We start from the raw sequence: 12,760 nt of genomic DNA on the forward strand, positions 1-12,760 counted from the left end.
CCATGAGGTCACTTTAATGCAGTTGCAGTACTATGTTTTCCCTTTTTTCCCTGAAGAGTCGGTGTCTGCTGTGTGTCCTAATTAAGACAAACTGTCTTATTATCTGACTTGAGGATAAAAATGGAAAAGATGCTGAGTTGCATTTGCTGCACATTTGTCATTTGAGCTCAGTGAACGCTTTGGCTTGGAAGCAAAAAAGATTTTTCTTAAAAAATGTTCATTTTATGATATAATAAACACGCTTTTAGTGTAATGCTGTAAAACTGTTTTATGACAAACACTGCAGGGTCACAAAAAGATTAACACCAGAAAACGCACGTGCAAGTGTTTACACAAAAAGTAGTTTCGTAACACTTATCTGAAATCATGCAGTGTTTTTTGGGCAGGGGCCCCAATTAAACAAAGCTTTGTTCTCTTTCATAGCATTCGTTTCGTGTCTCACTATGGGAACGCCTCCTGCGTGACCTCATCAGAAGCTCAAATACCATTACGCCAGCCCTTACAGGCTGGCTAGGTGACGCCCATGTCAGGAGGGGCCAGTGCCTCCCTATATAATAGGCTGACATAGCGTCAGATGTCATTCAAAAACCTCTTCTCGCTTCTCACAGAAGCCTGTAGACAACTGTGCTATTGGGTGCTAAAGCTAAACTGTCCACAGATTCGAGTGAACAACTCGGTCGCCGGGCGCTTTGTTCCCAGCTTTCAGTTGTCCACTAGCATACAAGCAGTAGCAATACTGTTCTGTGGCTAGTGCGGGTGCCAAGTAGCAATACTTTCCGAAAGCGAAGTAGCAACACTCTGCTAATAAAGGTACCCCTAGCTTCACCATCAGGTAGCAATACCCTTCGACGCTAGCGGTTTTACACATTAGGTAGCAATACCTGTAGAAAAGTAGCAACACTTTTCACCCCACGCTAGCGAGGAATAGCAATATTCTCCGCACTCAGTGTCAGTCTCGCTAACGTGCGCAACCCTCTAGCTAACCATGGCTACGACGGCCAACGAAGTTGCAAAACTTTGTCCTTGCGGCAAGAAGATTTCTGCCTGGGGATACACACCCCGTGTGTGCGGCATGCCTGGGCTTATCTCACGCTCAGGCTGCCCTGACACCTGCACACGACTGTATCCACTGCGCGGCTGTCCCACGCAAACTACTCCGCCGCAGGCTAGCTCGCCGGGCTAACCTGTCGGGCGGCGACCCTTTGCTGTGTGAGGCTGCTGCGGCGCAAGGAGAAACTGAGATGCCCGATGATTTGGCCGCAACGCCAGGGCCGAGCTGGGCAGAGGCAGACCCTCAGCCCATCGCGACCGCTTTCCCGTCGCTGGAGGCACACGGAGATCGTGTGTTTTTCCGCGATGCTGAAGTCACCTGGGGAGGAGATGCTAACGAGGAGGACGATTCCACCTCCTTGGCTAGCATCAGCTGGGCTGCAAAGCCCTTGGCTAGCATCAGCTGGGCTGCAAAGCCCTCGGCTACCGGCGAGGTTGAAAAACCGACACCGCCGTCTCCCCTGGATCTCGACATGCAGGACATGTGCAAGCGCGCAGCCGCTAGGCTCAACATCCTGTGGCCCGCCATACAAACAGAGGTTGTAAAGTCTCGTTTTGACGGTAAGAAATTGCCGAAGGCGAAAAAGACGGGGAAGCATGTGTTGCCTGTTTTTCCTGAGCTACTCGATGAGATAGCGGTGACATGGAAAGCAAAACCTTACAGCGAGAAACACCCCATCAAGGGGAGCTCCCTGCTGGATTGTGAGGGGATGGAGTCTATCGGCCTCCGCCGGATGCCACAAGTGGAGCCGTTGGTGGCGAGCCATCTTCACCCGAAGACGTCTCTGTCCTCATCGGCCCCATCTCTCCCCTCCAAAACAGACCGCTTCCTGTCTAGCCTTACAGATAAGTGCTACAAGGCAGCGGCTCTGTCAGTAAGAGCCCACAACGCCTCTTCTATGCTAATGGCTTACCAAGCTGAGCTAGAAGAGGACATGACAGCTAACACAGATACCACAGTGTGGGATGAAATCTGCGTTATAACTGACCACGTCCTCCGCCTCCACAAGGTAGCCATACAGGCTACTGGGAGAGCCATGGGCCTCATGGTTCTTCAGGAGCGAGCACGCTGGCTCGGGCTCACCAACCTGACGACTAAGGAAAAAGAGGAACTCCTCGACACCCCTGTCGTCCCTCACGGTCTCTTCGGTGCGGCTGTTACATCCATGCAGAAGAGATGTGAGGAGAAAAAGAGAGATAGAATAGAATAGCCTTTATTGTCATTGTACAGAGTACAACGAAATTGGAGTGCCACTCCCTTGGTGCAAGTTTCAATAATAAATATAAATGTAAAATATAAAAAGTACAAAAAAAACAATCGTAAGTACTCAAACAATAGTATGTACAATATATACAGGATAGCAGCATTAATATAATGACAGTATGAATAGCAGCATAATATAATGACAGTGACGGTATGGAATAGGTTCAATTGTTTTTGTGCTTATTTACTACGGTGATAGCTCTGGGAAAGAAGCTATCCCTGAATCTGTTTGTCCTGGTTTTATGTGACCTGTACCGTCGGCCTGACGGTAATAGTTCAAACAGTTGGTTGCTGGGGTGAGAGTGGTCCTTGATGATATTGCCAGCTCTGCTGAGGTACCGAGAGTTTGCAGTGACCTCCAGGCTGGGCAGAGAGCAGCCAGTGATCTTCTGGGCTGTGTTGATGACCCTCTGCAGTACTTTCCTGTCTGCAGCTGAGCACCCTGCATACCATGTTGTTATGCCGTACGTTAGGATGCTCTCTATGGTGGCTCTGTAAAATGTCACCAGCAGCCTCTCCTCCAGGTTGTTCCTCCTGAGCACTCTCAGAAAGTGGAGACGCTGCTGGGCCTTTTTAACCACCGCTGTAGTATTTGCAGTCCAGGAGAGGTCATCAGATATCTGCACGCCCAGAAACCTCATGGAGTGTACCCTCTCCACACAGCTCCCGTGAATGTAAAGTGGGGCCGGGTCTGCTCTGCCCTTCCTGAAGTCCAAGATAAGTTCTTTAGTTTTCGTGGTGTTCAGTTGGAGGTTGTTAACTGAACACCACTCAGTCAGTCTGTTGACCTCATCTCTGTAGTCCGACTCCTCCCCCCTTGAGATGAGTCCAACCACTGTGGTGTCATCCGCGAACTTTATGATGGTGTTTGAGAGATGGGTAGGGGAGCAGTCGGATGTGTAGAGCGTAAACAGGAGGGGACTCAAAACACATCCTTGTGGAGACCCGGTGCTGAGTGTGATGGTGCTGGACCGGTGGGGGCCGAGTCTGACAGACTGTGGTCTATTTGTCAGGAAGTCCTTGATCCAGAGGCAGATGGGGGTGGAGAGTCCCAGGTGAGACAGTTTCTGGACCAGGATCTCCGGGATGATATGATTGAATGCTGAGCTGAAGTCCAGAAAGAGCATTCTCACATAGCTTCCTCGGTGCTCCAGGTGACTCAGCGCAGTGTGGAGCGCTATGGTGATAGCGTCCTCGGTGGAACGATTTTTCCTGTAGGCAAATTGGTGGGGGTCCAGAGTGGGAGGCAGACCGGCCCTGATGTGCTGACAGACCAGTCTCTCAAAGCACTTCATCACTACAGGCGTAAGTGCAACAGGCCTGTAGTCATTTGGGCTGGCCACAGCTGTCTTCTTGGCGATGGGGATGATGGTGGAGGTTTTGAGGCAGGGCGGGACGGTGTTTGATGACAAGGAAAGGTTGAAGATTTTAGTGAAGACTCCGGTCAGTTCGTCAGCACATGCTCTGAGAACCTTTCCATGTATTCCATCAGGACCTGCCGCCTTCCTGGGATTCACAGATGATGAGGCTCTGAAACTCTGCCTGCCGAGGAGGGCCCAGCACGCCACCCCAGCAGCGCCGCGCCAGTCATTCGCGCAGGCAGCGTCTCGCCCGGTCCCCGCTTTCAGGATTCCCAAAGTGCCTAAGACGCAGGCAGCCCCCCAGGCTGCCGGGGCCACTAAGAATCCATGGACTCGGAAGCAGTCTCCCCAGGCCAGACCTCAAGCGGCCCCTCCTCCTCCCCCCGCTGCCGCGATCGTGAGGAGGAAGAAGCGGCCGGCCTGACAGCCTCTCCTCTAGGCGGGAGCGAACCCAGTTTCCCCCCTTCATGGGCCGCCCTGCCGCCTCCCAGCTCCGTTCCAGAGCAAGTTCAACGGGACATGTTCCACACGAGCACTTCCCTCATGCATTCTGTATTAAAGAAGCCCCGACACGCGCATCCAGGCAATTTGCCGAGGGCGCTGTCGAGTGTTGCAAAACACATGAGAAAATCAAACATGCTGAAAAACAGAGCACCGTCTGCCATAACGCCGCCCGTGGAGACTCGCGTTTCCACGGCTGTGATGATGCAGATGAGCCCGTCACCTCGCTCGCCTGTGACAGAAGTGACGGGACGCCGAAATGGCGTGTGTTTCGCGCTGCGACCACAAGGGGGCGCCAAAACGCCATATTCGGTGGAGTGGCCAGTGAGCGCTCTCTCTCCACATGAAGAGCTGGGCCACCTGCACTCAGTCAGCATGGGTGCTGAGGACATTGAAAAAGGGCTACAGGCTGCAATTCAGTGTCGCTCCACCACAATTCAAAGAAATTGTTTACTCTCGTGCTCCGGGCGAGTCTGCCAGTTTTCTCCTGGAGGAAATTTCCACCTTGAGAGACAAAGGAGCTATAAGAGTTGTCCCTCCCGAGGAAATGCACAGCGGATTTTATTCAAGGTATTTCCTTGTGCCAAAGAAAGGGGGGGGGGGGGGGATGAGAGCCATTCTGGATCTCCGTGCCCTGAACCGGCATTTGAGGACATACAAGTTCAGGATGTTGACGCATGCCTCGCTGCTACGGTTTGTACGAGCGGGCGACTGGTTCACATCAATCGACATGAGGGATGCTTATTTCCACATCCCCATATATCCCCCACACCGAAAGTATCTGAGATTTGCTTTCCAGGGGATGGCATACGAGTTTGTAGTCCTGCCTTTTGGTCTCTCACTGAGCCCAAGGGTGTTTGTGAAATGCACCGAGGCAGCAGTGGCCCCGCTCAGGAAAAAGGGCATTCGGGTGGCCACGTACATCGACGATTGGCTGGTGGCAGCCCCAACCCGCCAGGGAGCGACTTGTCACACAAATGCTCTCATACACCATCTGGAGAGTTTGGGTTTCCAGATAAACGTGGAAAAGAGCACATTGACGCCAACTCAATGCATTACTTTCATAGGGCTCAGCCTAGACTCCCTTCGGGTGAGGGCTTTTCTGTCCCCGGAGAGAACTGCGGCCATACAGTCATCCCTTGCACTTTTTCGCAGAGGCAACACAGTGACCCTCAAACAGTGCCAGAGGCTGCTCGGTCTGATGGCTTCTTCTCTAGTGGCGATAACACTGGGACGCCTGCACATGAGAGGCTTTCAGCGCTGGGTGGGCTCGTGGGGACTGGACCCTCACCGAGACGGCCACCGTCGCGTGAGAGTCTCTGCAGACTGTTCACTCGCTCTCCGCGAGTGGAAGAGGCCAGGTCTCTTGTCTCAGGGCGTTGCCATGGGGGCAGTTTCAGCCAGGAAGGTGATTTCCACAGATGCCTCTCTTTCCGGCTGGGGGGCCACCCACGAGGGCAGAACAGTGAATGGGGAATGGGGCCCTCACATGTGCTCCGCCCACATAAACTGTCTGGAACTGCTGGCGGTTCACCTGTCGCTAAAACACTTTCTCCCTTGGCTGAGAGGTCATCATGTTTTAGTGAGGTCGGACAATTCCACCGTTGTGGCCTACATCAACAGACAGGGGGGTCTGGGGTCCCCCAAGTTACACACGCTGGCACACAGACTGATAGTCTGGAGCAGTGTCCACCTGCTGTCACTGAGAGCAACTCACGTGCCGGGGATCTTGAACTTTGGAGCAGATCTTCTCTCCAGGGGCAACCCGCTGTATGGGGACTGGAAGCTTCACCCGGAGGTGGTGAAGCAGATCTGGCTGCGATTCGGTCAGGCGACCGTGGACGTTTATGCATCCAGGGAGAATGCTCAGTGTCCCTTGTTTTACTCGCTGCACGATCAGAGAGCTCCACTCTGGGTGGATGCTCTAGCTCACGAGTGGCCGAGAACCCTCCTCTATGCTTTTCCCCCAGTGGCCCTCATTTCTCCAACTCTGGCCGGAGTGAGGGAGAGAAGTCACTATATGGTCCTGATAGCCCCGCACTGGCCAGGGAAACACTGGCTGGCGGAGATTTTTCAGCAGCTGTGCGGCCCCCTTGGCCGTTACCACTACGCAGAGACCTCCTGTCTCAGGCACAGGGGGAGATATTCCACCCCCACCCAGAGAGGCTAGCTCTATGGGCTTGGCCCGTGAGTGGTTTAACCTGAACACGGTGGGGCTCCCTCATAGTGTTATCGACACTATTCAGTGTTCTAGAGCATCGTCTACTCGGACGCTATATGAGCACAAGTGCCGTGTGTTTGAAAGCTGGTGCTTAGAATCACAGGCCATCTCTTTTCAGTGCTCGGTGGCTGTGATTCTGTCATTTCTTCAGGCCCTGATTGATAAGGGTAAAGCCTTCTCCACCATCAAGGTGTATTTGGCAGCAATTTCAGCCTGCCATATTGGTTTTGAGGGAAAGACTGTTGGCCAGCATCCCTTAATATGCCGTTTCATGAAGGGTGCACGCCGTAAATTGCCTACGTCTAGGCCGTTGGCTCCATCGTGGGACCTTCCCACAGTATTGGCTGCGCTCTCCTGTTGCCCATTTGAACCCCTGGAACAGGTTGGGTTAAAATTTCTGTCCTTGAAGACGGCTCTTTTAATTGCTTTAGCTTCTGCTAAACGTGTGGGAGAGATCCACGCTCTCTCGGTGCATCAGTCATGCATTCAGTTCTCCTCGGATAATACGAGGGTCTGTATGCGGCTCAACCCTGCCTTTGTCCCGAAGGTTGTCGGCGCATGTTCCCCTATAGAACTGCCGGCCTTTTGCCCACCGCCTTTCTCCTCAGAGGAGCAACAGCGGCTGCATACCTTGTGTCCAGTCCGTGCCCTGCGCATTTACATGGACCGAACCCAGAGTGTCAGACAAAGTGACCAGCTGTTCGTGTCCTGGGCTAAACCGCATATGGGAAAGCCTGTGTCTAAACAGCGCCTCTCCCATTGGATAGTGGGAGCAATTGCCTTGGCCTATAGTAGCGGGGGCCTTCAGCCCCCTGCTGGCTTACGTGCGCATTCCACTAGAGGTCTGGCAACCTCATGGGCTCTCTTTGGGGGAGTTTCTATTCAGGAGGTGTGTGCAGCTGCATGCTGGACCTCGCCTCATACATTTGCTAGGTTTTACAGGTTAGATGTGACAGCACCTAACCTAGCACATTCAGTCCTCAGTGCAGGTTCTTCCCGGGTGGGGGCCTCTCCCCTGTGAAGTGCTGTTGGGGACAGTTGTCTTCTTAACAGGCATGTCTGGCAATCCGGGAGTCAGTATTTCTCCCATAGTGAGACACGAAACGAATGCTATGAAAGAGAACTTAAGGTTATGTATATAACCCCGGTTCTCTGAGTAGCATGAGTGAGTGTCTCACCAGACCGCCCTCCTTGCTATGGAAGCGAGGAAGAGGTGGGCTTGTTTTGAATGACATCTGACGCTATGTCAGCCTATTATATAGGGAGGCACTGGCCCCTCCTGACATGGGCGTCACCTAGCCAGCCTGTAAGGGCTGGCGTAATGGTATTTGAGCTTCTGATGAGGTCACGCAGGAGGCGTTCCCATAGTGAGACACTCACTCATGCTACTCAGAGAACCGGGGTTATATACATAACCTTAAGTTTTAAGTGGTGTTAAGCCAAATGGTTGAAAAGCCCTCCAAGTCTACCCACGACTACACATTATTGTTTTAGCCACAGTATAACGAATGTTCATCTTTACGATAGCTAATCTGACACTTTGTGCTCTCGATATCAGACAGTATGTAGATGAGCTAGTAAATAAAAACCCGGTTTCTTTCACTTTTAATCTTTTCATCATCATGGATTTATTTTCTCACGTGTTTTGTAGCATTATTTTTACCTCTCAAGGGTGCCACTTCTTCTTTTTAAAAAGTCCAAGGTGACACTTTCACATTGCTTGTTTTGTTTGACAAGTGCAATAGAGCATTGTCACAAAAGGCAAAGATATGCAACAAACAAAAACGACTGAGAAGCCTGAGCCAGAAAATGAATCGATTTTTCTTATAGCTTATTTTTATGGCTGTTTTGAGCTCCCAGAGTATACCACCTCAAAGTTTCTGTTGATAAACTCACTTGTGGGGAAAGTCATATGCAAAACATGTAAAACCTTTTCAGTTACTCAGGCGCTGATTAATTTAAGCTGGTTTCACCTTCTTCCAGCCGATATTAGAATAATTAAATGTCTGTAGATCCACAAGTGTGCTGCAAAATCTCAAGAAATTACTGAGAGTGAGGTGCTTACAATAACTCCAATCTTTATCTTTTTAATTACTTTTAGCTCATATTGGAGCAGTAAGGAGCTGTCGTACAGCACACTTCCTACCCATTACTCATAAAATGCTGCCGATAATGTTTTCAGTGCTCATCGTAGGATCTGTCTAATTAATTTCTCTCCCATGTACTTCAGTCACTGCCCTTAGAGCCTCGCATTCACTCTTCCCCCTGCAGGGTCGGGGATTCTCCAAAGCGATGACAACTAAAGAAGCACAAGCCTTCGTAGGCGACGTTCAGTGTGTGGTCAACACCCTTCAGGATGATAAGCTGTTCTTGGAACCACCTTCCACCACGCCTCGTGCTCCTACTCGCTCCAAACATCAGCACAGAGAGACGGGGTCGGAGAATCTGGAGCTAATGGTCAGAGCACACTAACAGATGAGTCCTGACTGATGATCACTTATTTCAGTGAACGTTTTAATGCAACACTGTAAGATCACTGCTTCATAAATAAAAGTACTCGCCTCAAAATCTTAGTATGTTAAAGTTTTAAAGATATCTCAAGAATGAACTTTAAGTACTCAAAATAATGGTCTGTAATGGATAAAGGCTCCTTTTGGATTCTATGTAATCGTTTATTATAATTATACTGCTCTATGTCATGCGTTACACACAAGCAAGCTTCTTTTTAGCCATTTATTTGAATCATAGACAAATTAGTAGGCTCTTTTCTTTCTTTTTAAAAAAATTATATTGTCTGGTTTGTAATAAATAAGGAAATGATACGAATGAAGGCAGAGGACACTGGGTACTACTCAGGCTATTAGATTACGGTAATGGATAGTGGAGTAAAATACAGCATTAAAACTGAGCAAAGAAATCTTTCGTGCCCATGGTCTTTATCCCTTGTACATGTACCTCAACTGTGTACTTCAGCAAAGTACTTGAGTAAATGGACCATTGCAGATCCATACACAGACTTGAAGATGAGAGCATGCATGCATCATGAACCTTTACTGTTCTTCTCCCGGCAAATCGTCTATACAATTTGAGATCCAATTTTTTTTTCCAGTGGTTGAACAATTTTCATGTAGCTACAGGCTCTATAATTGCCTGTAATTATAGGTAAGCCACAACTATGATGAATACCATACCTCTCCCTGGGTAATTCTTATTGTTATATGTCAGCGACTGCTTAAAGAAGTGACACCGCTAGACTATACAGTGGGGCAAAAAAGTATTTAGTCAGCCACCGATTGTGCAAGTTCCCCCACTTAAAATGATGACAGAGGTCAGTAATTTGCACCAGAGGTACACTTCAACTGTGAGAGACAGAATGTGAAAAAAAAATCCATGAATTCACATGGTAGGATTTGTAAAGAATTTATTCGTAAATTAGGGTGGAAAATAAGTATTTGGTCACCTCAAACAAGGAAAATCTCTGGCTCTCACAGACCTGTAACGTCTTCTGTAAGAAGCTTTTCTGTCCCCCACTCGTTACCTGTATGAATGGCACCTGTTTGAACTCATCATCTGTATAAAAGACACCTGTCCACAGCCTCAAACAGTCAGACTCCAAACTCCGCCATGGCCAAGACCAAAGAGCTTTCGAAGGACACCAGGAAAAGTATTGTAGACCTGCACCAGACTGGGAAGAGTGAATCTACAATAGGCAAGCAGCTTGGTGTGAAAAAATCAACTGTTGGAGCAATCATCAGAAAATGGAAGACATACAAGACCACTGATAATCTCCCTCGATCTGGGGCTCCACGCAAGATCTCATCCCGTGGGGTCAAAATGATCATGAGAACGGTGAGCAAAGATCCCAGAACCACACGGGGGGACCTGGTGAATGACCTGCAGAGAGCTGGGACCAAAGTAACAAAGGTCACCATCAGTAACACACTACAACGGCAGGGAATCAAATCCCGCAGTGCCAGACGTGTTCCGCTGCTGAAGCCAGTGCATGTCCAGGCCCGTCTGAAGTTTGCCAGAGAGCACATGGATGATACAGCAGAGGATTGGGAGAATGTCATGTGGTCAGATGAAACCAAAGTAGAACTTTTTGGTATAAACTCAACTCGTCGTGTTTGGAGGAAGAAGAATACTGAGTTGCATCCCAAGAACACCATACCTACTGTGGAGCATGGGGGTGGAAACATCATGCTATGGGGCTGTTTTTCTGCCAAGGGGACAGGACAAGTGATCCGTGTTAAGGACAGAATGAATGGGGCCATGTATCGTGAGATTTTGAGCCAAAACCTCCTTCCATCAGTGAGAACTTTGAAGATGAAACGAGGCTGGGTCTTCCAACATGACAATGATCCAAAACACACCGCCCGGGCAACAAAGGAGTGGCTCCGTAAGAAGCATTTGAAAGTCCTGGAGTGGCCTAGCCAGTCTCCAGACCTCAACCCCATAGAAAATCTGTGGCGGGAGTTGAAAGTCCGTGTTGCTCGGCGACAGCCCCAAAACATCACTGCTCTCGAGAAGATCTGCATGGAGGAATGGGCCAAAATACCAGCTACTGTGTGTGCAAACCTGGTAAAGACCTATAGTAAACGTTTGACCTCTGTTATTGCCAACAAAGGTTATGTTACAAAGTATTGAGTTGTATTTTTGTTATTGACCAAATACTTATTTTCCACCCTGATTTACGAATAAATTCTTTACAAATCCTACCATGTGGATTCATGGTTATTTTTTTTCACATTCTGTCTCTCACAGTTGAAGTGTACCTCTGGTGCAAATTACTGACCTCTGTCATCATTTTAAGTGGGGGAACTTGCACAATCGGTGGCTGACTAAATACTTTTTTGCCCCACTGTAATCCAGCTTTTTCTATATTGGTATCTGCTGCTGTTGATAAAGTGTCAGACTTGGTACGTTTATGTAATTATCCTCTTTATGCAACCCTACCAACCTGAACATACATACTTTAAAAATACTTTTAAGGTCCTAGAGCTGCTTTAGCCGAGTTGACGGTTGGAATCTAAACTATTCACATTTAGATTTAATCTTTCTACTTCCTCCCCGGTATCGTCCGGTCTTTGCTTTTGACTTTGGCTAAAATGTGGAGAGCTTGTGCAAATAATAAGATTTTTTCTTTCTACAGATCAAGTTTGGGAAAGGGGAGTGGGTGGTCGACTCGGTGCAATACGAGACGAAGAATGATTTCCCGCTCTACATCATCATCCCTGCTGTCATTGTGCCCATGCTGCTCATCATCACTATCTCTGTCTACTGCTACAGGTGAATTGAGCTATTTTAGGTTAACTTTATGCAGCAGGAGCACACAATTGATTGTGTTTTTTGTAAGAGTATAGATACTTCTCCAGTCAGTCCCAGCTTTTTCTGCATTGTGTTTGCTAGTTTGTTTGTTTTTTTTTAAAAAACGACTTTGTTTGTTTGTGTCTGTTCCAAGAAATATGTTCATATTCATAAGAAATTATTAGGAGCGCACCAACAGCGACTGCGTAATAAGAACTAATAGATACCTTGCAGCTAAGTTAATGGCCAAAAGAAAAGAACCTCTTTGCAACAAGTTAACATTCATCTGTTTGACCTTATTTTCATGATGCGTTTTCTTTGTGTGTGTGTTTAATCTTTTCAGGAGGAAGAGTCAGCAGGCAGAGAGGGAGTATGAGAAGGTGAAACACCAGCTTGAGAACCTGGAGGAGAGTGTACGAGACCGCTGCAAGAAGGAATTCACAGGTATAAGCTGTGCAGCTGTGCAGAAGCGTCACAATATTGCTAATGTCCCTCTAAGGATCCGTGTTTCTAAGAAGCTGTAAAGTAATGAATTGGTTCATAGCTCTGATTAAATGCATAAATTCTCCCACTCAATGTCATCTTATCATCATTATTAGAAGCAGTTTTGCAGTAACATTAATAGAAAACAATATTTCACTGTTGAAATCATTTTCCTGGCAATGCTCTCCATTTTCTGCCTCTTGCAGCATCGTAATTGAGACAGACGAGCAGTGTGAAAGTGACAAGAGTTGCTTATTAAAAAGAAACCATGTGGTGTTTTTTGTTTCTTTCTCGCAGACCTAATGATTGAGATGGAGGACCACACCAATGACCTGAATGAGGGACGAATCCCTTTCCTGGACTACAAGACGTACACAGACCGAGTCTTCTTCCTGCCCTCTAAGGACGGTGCCAATGATGTGATGATCACAGGGAAGCTAGATATACCAGAGGCTCGCAAGGCCACCGTGATTCAGTCTCTCAACCAGTTCTCCAACCTCCTGAACTCCAAGACATTCCTCATTAATGTAATTATACTGCACACGCATCATCAAATTGTCAGCTGTGAGCTCG

At 48.4% G+C, this 12,760-nt stretch overlaps 2 protein-coding genes across 4 annotated transcripts in view; both read left to right on the forward strand.

Annotated features, from left to right (window-relative positions):
* Nucleotides 1-4,773, forward strand: LOC113026495 (uncharacterized). Its single transcript, XM_026175359.1, has 2 exons — nt 1-2,247; nt 3,834-4,773. Exons 1-2 carry the CDS (start codon nt 1,242-1,244, stop codon nt 4,097-4,099), a joined length of 1,272 nt encoding a protein of 423 aa, XP_026031144.1. The 5' UTR covers nt 1-1,241; the 3' UTR covers nt 4,100-4,773.
* Nucleotides 1-12,760, forward strand: part of plxnb2b (plexin b2b) — a 142,783-nt gene that overhangs the window by 114,335 nt on the left and 15,688 nt on the right. For all 3 annotated transcript variants that reach the window (XM_026175356.1, XM_026175357.1, XM_026175358.1), the window contains 4 exons: nt 8,669-8,854; nt 11,550-11,686; nt 12,048-12,148; nt 12,485-12,714. In XM_026175356.1, the coding sequence (XP_026031141.1) occupies nt 8,669-8,854; nt 11,550-11,686; nt 12,048-12,148; nt 12,485-12,714 (654 nt within the window). The remainder of the gene's footprint in view (nt 1-8,668; nt 8,855-11,549; nt 11,687-12,047; nt 12,149-12,484; nt 12,715-12,760) is intronic.

This window comes from Astatotilapia calliptera, chromosome 7, assembly GCF_900246225.1.
Source record: "Astatotilapia calliptera chromosome 7, fAstCal1.2, whole genome shotgun sequence".
In the NCBI taxonomy this organism is placed as follows: domain Eukaryota; kingdom Metazoa; phylum Chordata; class Actinopteri; order Cichliformes; family Cichlidae; genus Astatotilapia; species Astatotilapia calliptera.